Source organism: Cucurbita pepo, chromosome LG06 (assembly GCF_002806865.2).
Source record: "Cucurbita pepo subsp. pepo cultivar mu-cu-16 chromosome LG06, ASM280686v2, whole genome shotgun sequence".
Lineage (NCBI taxonomy): Eukaryota > Viridiplantae > Streptophyta > Magnoliopsida > Cucurbitales > Cucurbitaceae > Cucurbita > Cucurbita pepo.
Genome location: NC_036643.1, coordinates 9,841,553 through 9,860,919, shown reverse-complemented (window position 1 = coordinate 9,860,919; position 19,367 = coordinate 9,841,553). Strand labels below are relative to the sequence as shown.

General features: G+C 35.1%; 1 protein-coding gene and 1 long non-coding RNA gene across 2 annotated transcripts; one reads left to right on the top strand and one right to left on the bottom strand.

Moving 5' to 3' along the window:
* Nucleotides 1-430: 430 nt before the first annotated feature.
* LOC111796913 (SCY1-like protein 2) lies at nucleotides 431-18,935 on the top strand. Its single transcript, XM_023679715.1, has 14 exons — nucleotides 431-1,155; nucleotides 3,183-3,287; nucleotides 3,748-3,858; nucleotides 4,312-4,494; nucleotides 5,470-5,596; nucleotides 6,065-6,126; nucleotides 6,249-6,335; nucleotides 7,215-7,301; nucleotides 8,843-8,956; nucleotides 10,636-10,764; nucleotides 16,438-16,500; nucleotides 17,070-17,231; nucleotides 17,341-17,459; nucleotides 17,588-18,935. Exons 1-14 carry the CDS (start codon nucleotides 664-666, stop codon nucleotides 18,531-18,533), a joined length of 2,787 nt encoding a protein of 928 aa, XP_023535483.1. The 5' UTR covers nucleotides 431-663; the 3' UTR covers nucleotides 18,534-18,935.
* Nucleotides 14,032-16,447, bottom strand: LOC111796945. The gene is made up of 2 exons (XR_002815446.1): nucleotides 16,369-16,447; nucleotides 14,032-16,093 (listed from the first exon to the last, which is right to left on the bottom strand). It is a non-coding gene; the product is annotated as an uncharacterized LOC111796945 (long non-coding RNA).
* Nucleotides 18,936-19,367: the final 432 nt, after the last annotated feature.

Genomic DNA, 19,367 nt, shown 5'->3' with positions numbered 1-19,367 from the left:
CTATTTATATATATTTGAAATTAAAAGAGTATTTTTTTAAAAAGTTTAAATAGGTTTACTAAATAATAATTATAATTTTTTTTTATTAATATCTTTCAATTATTTAAAAAAATTAAAAAAATATTTTTATTTTTGAAATTTTAAAAATAGCTTTAATATCCATAATTTAAATACGTTAGTACATGAAAACCACTCTCTATATCTTATAAATCATTTTAAATTTTTTTAATATTATTTTAAAAAATTTACGAGTATTTTTGAAATTAAAAGAGTATTTTTTTTTTTAAAGTTTAAATATATTTTTGAAATAAAATAATAATAAGTTATATCTTATATATATTTTTTATTTTTTTATTATTATTGAAAAATTTAAGATAATATATATATATATATATATATATATATATTCTTTTAACAGTAGACAGCGAATTGATGAACTAAGCAGACTAATCAAGGAAACCAAACCTTGCTGAGGCTGAGACTTGGACAGAGAAATGGAAGAACCCCAAACACTGATTCTTTGATCTAAATTCCCAAATTCCTCCTTCTCCTTCGAATCCCATCCCAAATCCTGCTTCCATTCCTCCAGATCATCGTCTTCATCCACAATTCTTCCACATTTTTACTGGTTTAACTTCTACTTGTCGGTGAAGACGAACAAAAATGGCGTTGAATATGAAAACCCTCACCCAAGCCTTAGCCAAGACGGCCGCGGTGATCGAGAAAACTGTTCATACCACCGTCCAGGAGGTCACCGGACCCAAGCCCCTTCAGGATTACGAGCTTCTCGATCAGATCGGCTCCGCTGGTCCTGGTATGGTTTGGAAATTGTATTCTGCGAAGGCTCGTGATTCTTCGCGGCCTCAGCAATATCCCACTGTTTGCGTATGGGTTTTGGATAAGAAGATTCTATCGGAGGCTAGGGCTCGCGCTGGGTTGTCGAAGTCTGTCGAGGATTCGTTTTTGGATCTGATTCGAGCCGATGCGGGGCGGTTGGTGAGGCTGAGGCATCCGGGAGTGGTTCATGTGGTTCAGGCGTTGGATGAGAATAAGAATGCCATGGCCATGGTTACCGAGCCGCTGTTTGCGTCGGTGGCGAATGCTGTTGGGAATGTGGAGAATATTGCTAAGCTTCCTAAGGAGCTCCAGGGTTTGGTACGTAGAGCTTTCTTTATTTCTTCTCTTCCCAGAGTGCTCTCCACTTTGGACTAGTATGGTAAATGCGATTCCCAATTGACTTTGAGGAGTCTCTTGTGTTATTCAATTGAATTATCAGTCTGAAAGTTGTTAGTAAATGTCAAAATATTATAGGATTTTTTAAAATTTTTGTGGCTATGATGATCACTCAACTTGATGTTTTTTGTGACTTATTTGTTTATTTATTGATGAGAGACCATTTCATTGATGATTGAAATTTACAAAAGGGATGCATAATCTATGATGTTTACAAAAGACCTTTCCGATTTACAATGAGGGAGGTATGACTATATGAAGTAAAAATATTAGATAGTTTACACATAAGATATAGCTTGGTAAACAATATTGTCGAAAAGTTTTGTGTAGACTTATATTTGGACGTTCTTGCTTTGAAGATGTGTAATAATAGAAGTTCGTGTTGTTGCATCTAGTAAATATGTATGTTCCTTTTTGTGAGAGACAGAGATCAACTTTTCATTCATAAGTAGAAGGCATATAAAAGAGTAGAGACCATCCTAATCAAATAGAGCTTATGAAAAAGTTGCTCCCTTTGGTACTTGTAAAAGTACAAAAGGATCATGAAAGGGTACACTAAGAGGAGGTCGAAAGATTAAATAACAATTGGAGTGCCTAATTTTTAGGTTTCTTTCTGTTGAATACTTTTTGTTGTTGGATGTCGATGTTCTACGGTTTGAGCAAAATGATTTGGGAGACTAAATGCCAAGGAAATTTACAGTTCTGTGTTGTTTCTTTTCCCCAAATGTATTACTAATTGTTGCACGTTTAAGTAGAGTAGCCATTTGAGCTATTCTCCTTTAGGTGGTATGTTTTGTGTGAGTATGACAACGTAGATGCTTGTTTTTGATCACCAAGGTTTTTTATGCTTTTTCTTTGTATCTCATTCGTGTTATGGGAGCCATTTTCTGTAATGTTTTGTAGGTAAGTAGGCAGATGTTTTCTGGCTCTTGGTGTCTTGGGCTTTCCTTTCTTTTTTTTTTTTTCTTTTTTCTTTTTTCTTTTTTCTTGTCTTCCTGCACGTTTTCATTTATTTTATTTTATTTTATTTATTATTATTATTATTTTTTTAATAAAAGCTGGATCTTTTGTATAAAAAAAAACCAGTGTAAATGTAGGTCGTCTTTTCCCTTTTTTCGAAGATTTTATTTTATTTTATTTTTTATTCTTCGGTGGTGTTGCCTTACTAAATGTTTTGGGTTTCAAGTTGCTTTCTTTGAAGGGAGTCTGGTTCACAGTTCTAACAAGTCTGGGGTTGTGTAGTATGAGGTTCGTAAGTTTGTATTGTCCATATTTGGTGTATGAGTCAACTTTGGATGCCTTAGGGATCTATGGTCCTTGTAGATATCAAGAAAGACTTCTATTCTGGCAGGCATTACAGGACCTATATTGCCTATCTACAGATAATTGGCTTTTGGCTTGTGGCTTCAATATCTCTCAATAGCACACGAAAAAACCCAATGGAAAGAAATAAATCAAAGAATATTCACAAAAAGGACACATATTTATACAAAACTCTCTGACAATGTTGTTTACCCAGCTATATCTTGGTGTAAATTATCTAATTTTTTTACTTCCTATAGTTATACCTTCCTCCTGGTAAATTGGGAAGCTCTTTTGTAAACATCGTGCATATTAGATTCCTTTTGTAAATTTCAATTATCAAAGAAATTGTCTCGAGGAAAAAAAAAAAAATGGTTTGTGAGTTTGTTCTATCCTCTTGTAAAACTAAGTATTTGGTTTGTAGGGTTGTCATTTGTAAATGTAAGAGTTCTGTGGATAAATTATGAGTTCAGATGTCGAGTGATTTTAGTATTTCTAATAAATTAATTTTTGAGAAACGGCTTCTATTCTCATATGTGTCATATGCATGATTTTCTATGCGGTTGGATCCCCAATCATGTGATGCTTGTAGCTTTCTTAAACGCTTCTCTGCTCTCATCAGCTTGTTCTTCACTTGCATTTCACAGGAAATGGGACTACTGGAAATAAAACATGGTTTGCTTCAGATAGCAGAGTCTTTAAACTTTCTTCATAGCAATGCACATCTCATTCATCGGGCTATATCTCCCGAGGTATCAATTTTGTTTCAACTTTTTCTTTACTTTGGAGCTGACTACGACAATTGTTAAAGATACATTTCTATAAACAATTTCTTCTCTGTTTAGTACCTAATTTTTCTTGGTAGATTAAAGCGTCTTACTTAAAATTTTGAGATTCTGTGAAGTTATTTTGTTGCTTCATTGAGAATTTAAGTGTTGAATGATACCAACTTCTTANTCTTAAAAAAATCCCCCCCCCCCCCCCCCAAAAAAAAAAAAAAAGAAAAAAAAAACGAAGAAGATTACAGAGAGCCCTCATCTTAGGCAAGTATCCATTGTGGAAGAGTTGTTGCTGCTATTGTATTGCTCTTAGATTCTCAAAACGTGCAGACTGCATTCAAGATTCAATAGCTGCAGATAATTTGACCTACAAACGGTAACATGAGACAATAGATTTGATCTGTTTATGTTGCTTGAAATTATGTCTTTGCAGAATGTCCTCATCACTTCAAATGGAGCTTGGAAACTTGCTGGATTTGGCTTTGCAATTCCAGCAGATCAGACTTCAAGTGACATGGCTACTGTGCAAGCTTTCCATTATGCCGTGAGTTCAATATTCACTGGTTGCTTGTTAAATTTTAAACATTGTAAAATAAAAATAAGGGAAACTCGATTGTTGGACAATGCCTTTGTCAGGCATTTGAGATCTGAAAAGGAGCTCATCTCTTTTTGATATGGAACTTGCCATTTATATGAATTTTCAGTCTTTTTCGTTCACTTTATTCATGTTTCATTTGTTTGGAAAAAAAGAAAAAAAAAATCCTGTTTCAGTTTCATGCTCCAACCTACAGTTTAGACAGAACTGTAACATCCTATTAGTGTGTTTTATATCTATGAATACAGTGTGCAGCTTTATCCTTTGTGTTAATGTACATGCTAGCCATCTTCCTACAATTTTCCTTTATAAAAATTTAATATTATGACATGAATTGTGGATCATCATTAGCTAAATTAATTGAGGCTTCTATGTCTATGCTTAATTTGTTGAATTGCACAGGAGTATGATGTTGAAGATTCTGTGCTGCCTCTTCAGCCATCTCTGAATTACACTGCTCCTGAATTGGTTAGGAGTAAATCATCTTCGGCTGGTTGTTCCTCAGATATTTTCAGCTTTGGATGCCTTGCTTACCATTTGATTGCTAGAAAGCCTTTGTTTGACTGCCAAAACAATGTTAAAATGGTATTTCCAAGTTCATTCTTTCTAAATTCAATCACCTTGCCTAATGGTGTACTTTGCGTGTGTATATATATATATATATTTGATGAGTGGGAAAGTCTTGTCCAGAAAATTTTGATTTTCATAATTGGAAATTCTTGTTTTTCTAGTCTTTCTCCCCATATTTCAATTAGTTTGATTCTCCTTGTTATATCTCTCTGATTTTTTTGTTTAGTTAGTTAAGAATCATTATTGTTATTAAAGTAGATTTATTGGCCTATTAGAATCAGTAAATTTTTCTCATTTTCTTTTCTTGAGGTTAGACAGACCTTTAACATTATGACTGGTCATGGAAAAAATGATTTTTTTTTTTTAAAGCACGTGAAGGCGGTTGGAGTCTACTATAATTTTATTGAGAACACTCTTAAAGTTCCAGCTGATGCCCTGTAGCACTTGTTATTGAGCTTCTATTAGTGTGCCTACAGGTGTTGAGGTCTATGAGTGATTATTTTAGGATTCCTGGTCCTAAAACTTGTAAAGCAATAAAGTAGTAGCATGCATTGGAAAATTGCATGCTATTACAAAGACTTCCTTTTATTTTCCTTATCTATGTGCTGCTTTATTACTACCTTTTATGCTGAAGTGAAGTGGAAGTGATGGATGCTGAAGTGAATTGTTTCGATTGATGTATTTAAACCACTATATGTATTATGGTGCTGGAAGCTATCTAGGTTGGTTTTGTACATACGTAAATGATGCAAAGCTTTACTTTTGTACTAAGATGTCATTTATTGTTATTTTTCATCTCTCTATCTGAATACATAAATTTTTCTTTTATAATATAGGTATAGGCTGAGAATAATATACCTATTGGAAGAACTATTATATGAAAATGAAAGAAACTGACTCAAATATTCTTTTAATTTATGTTATTTATCGAAGTTTCTAATTCTTGTTATTTCTCTTTTGTCTTTTTGTTTATTCCTCCTTCCTCTTTAGTACATGAACTCCTTAACTTACCTGTCAACTGGGTCGTTTGCTTCAATTCCTCCGGAGTTAGTTCCTGACCTGCAGAGAATGCTCTCATCCAATGAGTCTTTCCGGCCAACAGCATTGGAATTCACAGGTAATACAATTTTCAATTCCAATCTAATTGATACATCCAACTTTAGCATCAAGGAAACTTATGGTCAGTTGTAAGTGTAACGTTGAATATTTAATCCTGCGCATGGAAGTTGGAAAATAATTACGTGATTATGATAAAAGCTAATATGAGATTTGAATTTCATTTTCATTCTGACTGTCTCATGTAGGTATGCTTAATTGCTTAATACTCTATACTTAACGATCCACTTCTTTTCATGAAAGCTATGGTGTAATACCTGGTCATATTTCATATATTACCCATTGTTATAGAAGTTTTGATGGGTTTAGTCAGCCATGCTCTTATTGAAAATACCTGGAGTCTATACATGGCTAATGGTTCCATTGATCAGAAGCCCACTTCCCTCCAAAGCTCCACATTATGGATATTTTTTCATTGTTTGTGTTGTCTATAGTCGGTCAAATTTTACATTATTTGATTTTCATGCAGGTTCCCCATTTTTCCGAGATGACACAAGGCTGCGAGCTCTTCGTTTTCTTGACCACATGCTTGTAATTGTTTCCATTTCAGCTTTACTGATATGAGTTTCTCTAAAGTCATCAAAAGCAGTTACTTTGAAAGGAAGAGTAGTTAAAATTGAAAATCTAATTAATTTATCATTAATATGTTTCAGGAAAGAGATAACATGCAAAAGTCTGACTTTTTGAAAGCTCTATCTGATATGTGGAAAGATTTTGATTCCCGTATATTGCGCTATAAGGTTTGAGTTTTTCCTGGCCTATTTGTCTATGAGCTGGTTATTGTTATGCTTTCTGATATTCATTATAATTTTTGTGGTTCTTTTATTAGACATAAGAATTAATTGATTGAATGAAATGTGCAAGGTGATATAAAACAAGCTAAATAAAACCACTATTGGTTGACCAATGGCATAGTGGCCAAGGGGACCGGGTGACATTCTGCAAACCTTGTATTAGATGTCATGGATTTAAATTATGTAGCCACCACCTACCTGGTTCTGTTATGCCAAAATTTGTAGGATTGAAGTGGTTGTTCTCTGAGGTTGGTGAGATGCATCTAAGCTAGTCTTAATGTTCACAATTAGAGAATAAAACAGGAACAGTCTAGGATTGATGATAAACTTCTCCAGTTTGTAAAAATGAAATGAAAGACAAACTATGGTTGAAAAAACTCCTTCTGGATGCTTCTACAAGAGGGAGGAATAATTGAAGATACTGGATACTATTTTTTAAAAGCAAAGGTGCCTTATAAAAGAACAACATCAGAATTTGGAATCCTCAGTGATGAAAAACTAATGAACTGCACTTCTTGTCCCTCCATTTATTTGTCTTTTCATAGGTTGTATTATTTGATTACACTTAATAATGCAATTTCCAGCAAGACACTTGTCATCCTTTGATGGTGCTATGATTCACAGTTACAAGTTATCTCAGTTTGCATTCCATCTACTCTACACAAGAAGGATACGAATAAGTTCATCAAATGCTCATACACATTTGTTAAACGAGGAATTTATTAGTGGTCTTGCGCTTTCACAATGAATATATACGACATGCAGTGAAGGAATATTCGTAAAATCATTGATCTCCAATTGAGGGTTTGGTTATGTCTTTTGCAGGTCCTTCCACCTCTCTGTGCAGAATTACGAAATCTGGTTATGCAACCTATGATACTTCCCATGGTACTCACAATAGCAGAGTCTCAGGTACAAAAAACTCCATGTTTTCATTTTTTATTTATTAATCTTAAGAAGGTTGCATGCAAAAGTTGACGTTGAAGTTTCTAGAATCGAATGACCCTATGGAGTTTATTAATTTGTGTTATATTCCTGATTCCATTTATTTTTTCTAATAAGATTACATTCCACTAATAACCTGAAGTTGCCCTCTGTAATTTTGTTTTTTCATTTTTTTTACACTCCTTTTGGAGTTGGTATCTTTTGGGTATCTTTAGAGCATTAGGTTTAGTTCAGGATTGCGGTTGCTTTTAAGACAACTGCGAGCAGCCTAGCAGCTGCGCTTTTAGAAAAAATGCTACAGCATGAAGTAAATTAGTATTTGATAAATTTTAATTTTAAACTTGAATCAGTAGATGGGATTGATAAAATATTATTAAGTTGTTGAGCTTTAGCTATATTGACCAAAATAGACATTATTTCCAATATATATTTTTTATAAATTAATTGTTTAAAAGTTTATATGATTTAACGTGCAAGTCATTGTGTTTGATTTAAATTATTAATAAATGTTCAGGAAAAACAATTGTTGTAAGAAAATTGAATGAATTAAAACTTCATTTATATAGGATGAAATAGATGTGAAAAGAAGAAGAAGAAGACGAAGAAGATATGTGGAAGGATAGAATTGGAATTTTAAAATATTGTTTATGAAATTTTTTTAGGAAAGCTGTTTTTATTAAAGATGGCTAGGCATGTGATTTTGTGCGTAAGAATAAAATGAAGAGTGATTTTAGATAAATGAATGAACAATTAGTTTTACCAAACATGGTATTTTTTATAAGGCTGCCTGGTTTCTTGCGTGAATTTGGACTTTGTAATGCATGGATTTGTTCTTTTTCTTTACTTTTGGGACTGAGGTGTTTAAAACACACCAAAGAGTTGAGATTTGTCTAGCTTGATATATGGAATCAGGAGATTGAACTTTTAATTTTTGAGGAAATACATGGATTTAGTGACTTGAATCTAGTATCTAATCAAATTGTGACATGTTAGCAGGACTATATTGTCGATTTATAATTATTTGATTACCTTTTGATAAAAAAAATAGACATTTCATGCTGCAGTCACAAGAGAGGAAATAATGTTTAAGCGACGGATATATTGTGAGCTTTTCTCCTTAGTTGATGCCTTCCTCTTCTCTGTTCTGAGAAACAGAATTTTTTATTGATGGGTTGAATTGTAAGAAAAAGGAAACCTATTCATACTCCTATATCAAGGAGCTTTAAAAAAAAAAAAAAAAAAAAAATTTCTATACATAAATGATAGGTACTAAATATGAGGCGAGGGTGAATGAGCCTTTCAAGATCACAGTCGTTGGTTCTTATTTTCTCAATTGTAGTCTTTTCTAGTATATTCTGCAGGTTAATTGTGGCTCTTTTTTTATTTTTTTTATTTTTTTTTATTTTTTTTTATTTTTTATTTTAATCTTTGATGTCTTCCGCTATTCATCTATTAGTTTTGTGGGATTGTATTATTGGAACATAAGATTAATTTCTTGAAGCTTGCAGGATAAACATGATTTTGAGCTATCAACTTTGCCATCTCTTGTTCCTGTTCTGAGTACTGCTGCAGGTGACACATTGTTGCTGCTTGTGAAGCGTGCTGATCTTATAATTAACAAGGTAAATTCAAGTAATTGTGCTTTTTGTGTGGTGATGCTTGTTGGGTGATTTACGGGCTTTAATGTAACTAATTACATATAGTTCTCTAGTTCCTCATCTTTTCATAAAACGGTGATGTCAAGGGGAAAGAGAAAAATTGTTGTGTAGATTGGAACATAATGGCCATTATTGCAGATCCAGTGGATAAGTTCTTCAACAACACCAAAAAGGAAGGTTCCTTGTGAGTACAGAATCTATTCAACAGTAGGGGCCATTTTTGGAGATTGCAAATTTTCTAATGGTGGAGCAAGGGATGGGCTGGGTTGGAGTACAATCCTAATTTAAATAATTAGCAGCCATAAAATGGAGATTTATTCTAGATCTTTTCTGGTCATAAATTATAGAAAAAGCCTAAATCATTTGGTTGAACACGGTGAAGGGTAAACGGTTTGGGGTAGAGGAGAAATTAAAGTCTTCAATGACTAGGGTGGAAGTTAGGAGGAGATCTCAAAATAGTTAGATTCAGTGGTTCACTCTTAAGAAGCCGGCTCTCAATTGTTCACAATGGAGTCTCTTTTTCTCTCATTGTTTTTCTTTTCTTTCTTTTGTTTTAATTATTCATGATGGTAACTATTATGATCTATTGAAGGCTTAGACTAGTGTCCTCAGTGAGTGAGAAGACTGAGTTGGATTCCCCTTTCTCTTTGGAAGAAATTAGAAAGGTGGTTTTTGAGTGATAGAAACAAGTCCATGGTCCTAATGGCTTTTCTTTAGCCTTAAAGGATAATTGGGAGGGTTTTCAGAGAGTTCTTCGACAGGAATATCTTGGATAATTCTCTGAATGAAACTTTTGTTCATCTTATCCTCAAAAAGTGAAGGGCGAACAAGGTTGAGGATTTCAGGCCCATCAGCCTAGTTACAAGTGTGTTTAGATTATAGCTAAGATTTTCAGGGTGAAAAAGGTTCTCATGTTGTCGATCTTTGAGACTTCGGGTGCTTTTATAGTGGGGAGGCAAATTCTTGACGAGGCTTTCATTGCAAATGAGACTATTGAGGATTATAAAGGTCGAAAACAAGAGGTTATCTTTAAGATTGATTTCAAGAAGGCTTATGACCACGTGGATTGAAACTTCCTTGACATAGTCCTTGAGATGAAAGGATTTTGGTACATTGGAGATCCTAGATTTGGAGCTGTGTTAGAACTGTTAAATTCTCGATTCTCATTAATGGACAACCGAGGAGTAAGATTAAAGTGCTAAGAGGCCTTCGGCATGTTAATCCTCTGTCTTGTTTTCTCTTTTTCATTGTTGTTGGTGTTCTCAGTAGGATTGTTTTCAAAGGTGTTGAAGGTAATAGTATCGAAGGTTTCTTTTGGTGCTTGTCACTAAATTTGGTTGTGTATGGATATTGTTGCCTCAGACAACGAAACTGAAAGGAAAAGCATAAGAGAAAATGATGTTGGTGGTAGTGGGACCATGCATGAACTATTACTAATACTAGGTCCCAGTGTTTAAGAAATCTTGGCATGTTATCTCAACTTAGAAAGATTCTATACCATTAATCATGAAAATGTTTGTATGAATTTGTTTCATTGTGAACACTTGAACATTTATTTCCCCTGGCTGGTTTTTCAACCTGCAGTGTATATATTCCTTTTTTCCTCTATTTTTCACTCATTGTCTTGCCATTCCTTTTTCCAGACCAGTCAAGCCCAATTAATGACAAATGTCTTGCCATTGATTGTTCGGGCTTATGATGATAATGATGCTCGCATACAAGAGGAGGTTCTGAGGAAATCAGTTTCCCTTGCTAAGCAACTTGATACACAGGTGAGAGCTCCATATCTTGTGTTTATGATTGAAGAAGAAGAAGACGAAGAAGATATGTGGAAGGATAGAATTGGAATTTTAAAATATTGTTTATGAAATTTTTTTAGGAAAGCTGTTTTTATTAAAGATGGCTAGGCATGTGATTTTGTGCGTAAGAATAAAATGAAGAGTGATTTTAGATAAATGAATGAACAATTAGTTTTACCAAACATGGTATTTTTTATAAGGCTGCCTGGTTTCTTGCGTGAATTTGGACTTTGTAATGCATGGATTTGTTCTTTTTCTTTACTTTTGGGACTGAGGTGTTTAAAACACACCAAAGAGTTGAGATTTGTCTAGCTTGATATATGGAATCAGGAGATTGAACTTTTAATTTTTGAGGAAATACATGGATTTAGTGACTTGAATCTAGTATCTAATCAAATTGTGACATGTTAGCAGGACTATATTGTCGATTTATAATTATTTGATTACCTTTTGATAAAAAAAATAGACATTTCATGCTGCAGTCACAAGAGAGGAAATAATGTTTAAGCGACGGATATATTGTGAGCTTTTCTCCTTAGTTGATGCCTTCCTCTTCTCTGTTCTGAGAAACAGAATTTTTTATTGATGGGTTGAATTGTAAGAAAAAGGAAACCTATTCATACTCCTATATCAAGGAGCTTTAAAAAAAAAAAAAAAAAAAAAATTTCTATACATAAATGATAGGTACTAAATATGAGGCGAGGGTGAATGAGCCTTTCAAGATCACAGTCGTTGGTTCTTATTTTCTCAATTGTAGTCTTTTCTAGTATATTCTGCAGGTTAATTGTGGCTCTTTTTTTATTTTTTTTATTTTTTTTTATTTTTTTTTATTTTTTATTTTAATCTTTGATGTCTTCCGCTATTCATCTATTAGTTTTGTGGGATTGTATTATTGGAACATAAGATTAATTTCTTGAAGCTTGCAGGATAAACATGATTTTGAGCTATCAACTTTGCCATCTCTTGTTCCTGTTCTGAGTACTGCTGCAGGTGACACATTGTTGCTGCTTGTGAAGCGTGCTGATCTTATAATTAACAAGGTAAATTCAAGTAATTGTGCTTTTTGTGTGGTGATGCTTGTTGGGTGATTTACGGGCTTTAATGTAACTAATTACATATAGTTCTCTAGTTCCTCATCTTTTCATAAAACGGTGATGTCAAGGGGAAAGAGAAAAATTGTTGTGTAGATTGGAACATAATGGCCATTATTGCAGATCCAGTGGATAAGTTCTTCAACAACACCAAAAAGGAAGGTTCCTTGTGAGTACAGAATCTATTCAACAGTAGGGGCCATTTTTGGAGATTGCAAATTTTCTAATGGTGGAGCAAGGGATGGGCTGGGTTGGAGTACAATCCTAATTTAAATAATTAGCAGCCATAAAATGGAGATTTATTCTAGATCTTTTCTGGTCATAAATTATAGAAAAAGCCTAAATCATTTGGTTGAACACGGTGAAGGGTAAACGGTTTGGGGTAGAGGAGAAATTAAAGTCTTCAATGACTAGGGTGGAAGTTAGGAGGAGATCTCAAAATAGTTAGATTCAGTGGTTCACTCTTAAGAAGCCGGCTCTCAATTGTTCACAATGGAGTCTCTTTTTCTCTCATTGTTTTTCTTTTCTTTCTTTTGTTTTAATTATTCATGATGGTAACTATTATGATCTATTGAAGGCTTAGACTAGTGTCCTCAGTGAGTGAGAAGACTGAGTTGGATTCCCCTTTCTCTTTGGAAGAAATTAGAAAGGTGGTTTTTGAGTGATAGAAACAAGTCCATGGTCCTAATGGCTTTTCTTTAGCCTTAAAGGATAATTGGGAGGGTTTTCAGAGAGTTCTTCGACAGGAATATCTTGGATAATTCTCTGAATGAAACTTTTGTTCATCTTATCCTCAAAAAGTGAAGGGCGAACAAGGTTGAGGATTTCAGGCCCATCAGCCTAGTTACAAGTGTGTTTAGATTATAGCTAAGATTTTCAGGGTGAAAAAGGTTCTCATGTTGTCGATCTTTGAGACTTCGGGTGCTTTTATAGTGGGGAGGCAAATTCTTGACGAGGCTTTCATTGCAAATGAGACTATTGAGGATTATAAAGGTCGAAAACAAGAGGTTATCTTTAAGATTGATTTCAAGAAGGCTTATGACCACGTGGATTGAAACTTCCTTGACATAGTCCTTGAGATGAAAGGATTTTGGTACATTGGAGATCCTAGATTTGGAGCTGTGTTAGAACTGTTAAATTCTCGATTCTCATTAATGGACAACCGAGGAGTAAGATTAAAGTGCTAAGAGGCCTTCGGCATGTTAATCCTCTGTCTTGTTTTCTCTTTTTCATTGTTGTTGGTGTTCTCAGTAGGATTGTTTTCAAAGGTGTTGAAGGTAATAGTATCGAAGGTTTCTTTTGGTGCTTGTCACTAAATTTGGTTGTGTATGGATATTGTTGCCTCAGACAACGAAACTGAAAGGAAAAGCATAAGAGAAAATGATGTTGGTGGTAGTGGGACCATGCATGAACTATTACTAATACTAGGTCCCAGTGTTTAAGAAATCTTGGCATGTTATCTCAACTTAGAAAGATTCTATACCATTAATCATGAAAATGTTTGTATGAATTTGTTTCATTGTGAACACTTGAACATTTATTTCCCCTGGCTGGTTTTTCAACCTGCAGTGTATATATTCCTTTTTTCCTCTATTTTTCACTCATTGTCTTGCCATTCCTTTTTCCAGACCAGTCAAGCCCAATTAATGACAAATGTCTTGCCATTGATTGTTCGGGCTTATGATGATAATGATGCTCGCATACAAGAGGAGGTTCTGAGGAAATCAGTTTCCCTTGCTAAGCAACTTGATACACAGGTGAGAGCTCCATATCTTGTGTTTATGATCTCTTTCTAGATTATCCCCGCAAACCCCCTTCCTTTTCATGAAGGTGGGATTGCTAGCCTACTAAGGCATCACAGAAGTGATACTAGATGCAAATACTTTGAAAGCTTTCTTCTTTTTTTTTNTTTTTTTTTTTTTTTTTTTTTTTTTTTTTTTTTTTTTTTTTTTTTTTTTTTTTTTTTTTTTTTTTTTTTGAGTGTGTGATTTGAAACCTTTTCTAATAAAGAAATGGTAGTTTTATATTGTCTCAACAAGTTTTGCCTACTCTCTGGTTTTCAAACTCTGAAATGAACTCTAGAATCTAGAATTCTATTTCTTTGTTCTCTTAGTAAAATTTAATTTGGCTATTTTGCTGCATTTTTTTTTTTTTTTCATTTGTGTAGTAGTGATATTATTTTATGAATTGGTTTGGGGGATGGAGGAGTTTATTTGTAATTTCGCTGGCAGAGGGTAAGAAGTGTGTAAAGAATTATCTTTGATGGCTATGATGGGAACTGGAAATTGAAATGAAAATTAACATAAAATATTGAAGGAAAATTGTAAGTTTTCCAAGCATTCTGAAAGGCTTGGAATCTCTCACAAACTATCTTTAGAAAATGCTTGCCCCCTAAACTTGGAGTTTCCTTTATTTATTAACCGTCAACCCAAAATAACATTCCAAACCTCCTCACAACCTCTTCGAAAATTCTAGTAGTGCTTTCCAATTAAATACTCTACAAACAACAAAGAAGGTTGCTTGTCATAGGACTTTGTCCATTTCCCTTAAAGGGAGATTTAGAAGCACCTCCTCCAACAACGAATTACCATCCCTACTCAGTGCTCCACACACACTAAATGATCTCCAGCAACTCCAAAAGAATTGAGCAAATTGTCAATCGCACAACAAATGATCGAGGTCCTCCTCAAGGAAAAGAAGAAGAAAGGATGCCTTTGGAAACAATCCAAGATGTTCTACCCCTATACTAAACCTATTATGCAAAAACCTCGGACTTTTTTTGGAATTTTATAGCCGGCCAAAGAGAGGATAAAACAAAGGCCCCTGGGTGGGGAGAAAGGCCATACATAACATGGAAGAAGGAATATCGTGAGAACCCTCGTAGAAGGATTAGAGTACCAAATATGAACATCCTTTCTCATGGGAAAACTAACATCTATTACCCCTCTCAGATAGAGGTCATCAAAAGTCTAACGAAAGCAAAAACCTTTTGGAGGAAGGCAGCACTGAGTCCACCGAATGCAACATTTTGTTTCAAATCTGTTATAAACGTGGAAACAGAATACACAAAGGTTTATCCCCCCAGCAATCCTCGAAAAAATAAATCTGAGTTTTCCTTAAGAGAACAATGCATAAACAGAGAAAAAGAGGGAAATCTCGAAAAAATAACCCAGGCATTTTTGCTAAGACCCCTTGAACCATCAGCCTTGCACCATCAAAAGGATATGGGTCATACCTGCTCGCAATTACTCTGTCTCAATGAGTTAGGCTTTAGCAAGAAGTGGCACAACGACTTAGCTTGGTAAACTGTGTTACGTAACCTCAAGCTCCCAATGCCTAACTCTCCTAGATGCATCGAGTTCATGGCCACATTTCACTTGATCAGGTGGGACCTTCCTCCCTCGTCAATCCCTTTCAATAGGAACTCCTCTCTACTCTCTCAATGGACACTTACCTACACCAGAATCCTAAAGATTGACAAGAGGTTTTTGCTAAGACCCCTAGAACCATCACCCTTGCACCACCAAAAGTGGGCCATACTTGCTCGCAAGTACTCTATGTCCCAACGTGTTAGGCTTTAGGAAGAAGTGCCACAATGACTTAGTCGGGAAAACTGTGTTACGTAACCTCAAGCTCCCAATGCCTAACCCTCCTAGATACATTGAGTTCATGACCACCTTTCATTTGATCAGGTGGGGCCCTCCTCCTTCGTCAATCCCTTTCAATAGAAACTTTGCTTTAACTCTCTCAATGGACACTTATCTAGACAAGAATCCTAAAGATTGGCAAGAAATAGTAAGGGATCCCTTTCAACACAGATTGGATTACCACAAGTTTTCCCCTTTAGAGAAGTACCTTCCTTTAAAGGCAAACAATCTCTTCCGAGTTTTATGCATGCTAGGATTCCAAAATGTTAAGCTCCTTGGATTCCCACCCAAGGGGAGCCCTAAGGACAAGGGAGGGAACTGGCACACGTTACAACCCACCATAAAAGCCCCTGAGCTTAACTTGGAAGGATAACAATTTATACCCAACACGGAACTCTTACCTCTATTAATCTCAAGCCTGAAAATCTCTTCAAAAAAAAGGACAAAAACCTATTAAGATTAACGAAGGAGCATTCCTACCTTAAAAGAAAGAATAGAGTGCCATTTGCAAACTGTAGGTGGGCTAGATGAACTAACTCCTTAACCACTTTCGATCATACCCTTCTCTGATCCTGAGGGAACAAGTCTACGGGGAACAGCCACCACTAAAATAAAGAGTAAGGGTGACAGCAGGTCTCCTTGCCTCAACCCCCCCATGGTCCAAACACAGGACTGCACACCTAGAGCAGTTTTCCCTGTCATTGAATCTGTAAGACATTGATACAGATTTTATTGGCTAAAAATGAAATCCACGTGCAATGAAATTCTTTATTTTTATTTCCTATGCTAACATTATATTTCCTGCGTCAATATAGTTGTGGTCAAGATGTAATTTGAACTATCAAATATTATTTCTTTTGACCTTTTATATGACACTCACATTTACTTAAATTGTTGTGTTCTTACAGTTAGTGAAACAAACAATTTTGCCTCGTGTCCATGGTTTAGCTCTAAAGACAACAGTTGCTGCGGTATGTATGTTTTTGCAGTTTTTTGTGGTTTTTCATTCTTTCAAGTTTTTTAGTATTTGTTGTTTATTTTGGTTGGCTGNAAAAAAAAAAAAAAAAAAAAAAAAAAAAAAAAAAAAAAAAAAAAAGTTACAATAGATTTATACATGGTCACTTTGTAAATGCATTCATCTGTTAGCCTTTGTATCCTTGAGATTGTGAACATGAAAAAATTGTAATAACGTGGTTGACATGAATTACTTACCTGGATCCATGCTTCGTTCTGATTGCTTTGCATAATTGAAGATGTAACGAGTGTCTTAGTGATTTTGGAATGGTAAATTAACATTTTTCCTCCCTCTATTGACTAACGAGATCTACATGCATGCACACATTCCAGTTTTTCTCATAAATGTGTATATGTATGTATATATATATATATATAATTTAATTCTATTTGGTCTAGCTATTGGTTTTCAGTGTGCCAGTGTGTTATCCCCTACAATGATTGCCACTTTTCGGCTGAATGTTATGACGTCTTTTACACAAGTTAAAATGTGAACGATACTTTGGAATTTTCCTCCCATGTACAGGTTAGAGTTAATGCGTTGCTGTGCCTTGGAGAATTGGTTCAGACGCTTGATAAACATGCAGTTCTAGAAATCTTGCAAACAATTCAACGTTGTACAGCTGTAGACAAATCTGCTCCCACTCTCATGTGTACCCTTGGGGTTGCAAACTCAATCCTTAAGCAGGTACTTACCATATCTACTTCAACCTGTTGTTTGGAAGGATACTGTTGCAGATGATTTTTGTAAATGACTTGAACTAATGTACCTTCTGTCAAAAACTCATTGTTTTCAGTATGGAATTGAATTTGTTGCGGAGCATGTTCTTCCTTTACTCATGCCTCTTCTTACAGCCCAACAATTAAATGTTCAGCAGTTTGCTAAATATATGCTTTTTGTCAAGGATGTTCTCAGGTAATATTGTTTACCACTGCAACCAACATCTGTATGCAGTATTTAGGTCATGCACATGCATTTGACTTCATGATTTAGAAGAGCCTTAGCAGTATATATCTAATTCTAACGATATTTTCCCATCACAGGAAAATAGAAGAGAAAAGAGGAGTCAATGTTTCTGATTCTGGAGTACCAGAGATGAAATCCTCTTTGGTTTCTAATGGTCCACAACCCCAGTCCTCAATCAGAGCTAGTGATACTGTCGTTCCAACGGTAAAAGGTCGATCTGCTTGGGATGAAGATTGGGGACCTATGTCTAAGGGACATACAACCCCACAAAATTCTACTAGCATTATCTCGTCTGCACCTGCTGTTCTTGGTGGTCAATCCGTAGCAGGAAATTCTATACAAACAAATTCTGTTGTGACAACATCTCTGTCTAGTAATCAAACTGTCGCATCTTGCCTTCCAGTTGATGTTGAGTGGCCGCCTCGAAATTCTACTGGTGGTGCACCCAGAGTATCTAATTCTGGGATGCAAGCAACTACAGGAGAATCATCTACTTCAAGCTTGGATAATGTGGACCCTTTTGCTGACTGGCCTCCACGTCCTAGTGGCTCATTAGGAAATGCGTCTCAAGCCTCCAACAATGGGGTGGTTGGACCATCCATGAACAAATATGGAACTGTGGGTACATCGAACAGTTTGAACTTTCAAACAAACGGCAATGCCAGTTGGACCCTCAACAACAAAAATATTAGTGAACCAATGAGACAAAATCATGGCAATTCGACTTTCAATTCAAGCAGTCTGGGAACTGGGGGCTTCAATTCCCAAAGTTCTATTGGATTCCAGAAGCAAAACCAGGGAATATCATCCCAACATGCATACGATGCGGACAAAAAATTAACTGATCTTGGATCCATATTTGCGCCTAGTAAAAGTGGGAATAATATTGCACCTAGACTTGCCCCGCCCCCCTCAAATGCTGTTGGTAGAGGAAGAGGAAGAGGGAGGGGGGTTTCATCAACATCTCGTTCTACTCAAAATAAATCATCATCTGGACAACCTCCCCTAATGGATTTGCTGTAATGTGTGAGTTCTACTTGTTACAAAAATATTTGGAAGATGCAGATTATCTTTTGTAGATTTGTCGTCTCGTGGCACCCAGAGATGGATTCGACGAAATGCATATCAGGTACGAAAATATATCTTTTTGACCCTTGCATGTAAAGTGTAAGTTGGGGATGTGAGTTATGTTAAAATGGATATTGTGTTATTTCTTTAGGTGATGTTTGATAAATGCAATTTTTCTGTTTATAGTAAAAAATTGAGGTAGTCTATATTGGAATTTTTTTATGCCTCTGAAAGTGTATTTTTCATATATAGTCCCACTCCCAGTTTGTGACTAGATTTCGAAAGACAATAAAGGAAGTTGAAGTCTCGTATTTGTATGATTCATGTCTACACAATACTTCAAAAGGATTTATTTGCTTAAATTCTGTCTCATATGTATATTATATAGACTTTTCTGCCGTTCATTTTTAGCCTTAGAGTATGCAGTTTATGAAAATGCAGCTTTCAGTCTGTCATTAGATGATTACCTTAATACCTACATTTAAGTTGTTGATGGCGAACAATTGATGTGATTGATTTTTTATGATGTGGTATGTTGATTGACTTTTAAATAATCATTGTGTTGATTTGATTCAACCAAGTGTATGTAAGAAGTAACCAACATTTGGACGTACACCGTCTTTATAGAAACTTTAATTTTCGTACTTGTCCTAAGTTGTTGATGGCGAACAAAGGATGTGATTGATTTTTTATGATGTGGTATCTTGATTGACTTTTAAATAATCTTTGTGTTGATTTGATTCAACTGAGTGTATCTAAGAAGTAACCAACATTTGGACGTACACGTAC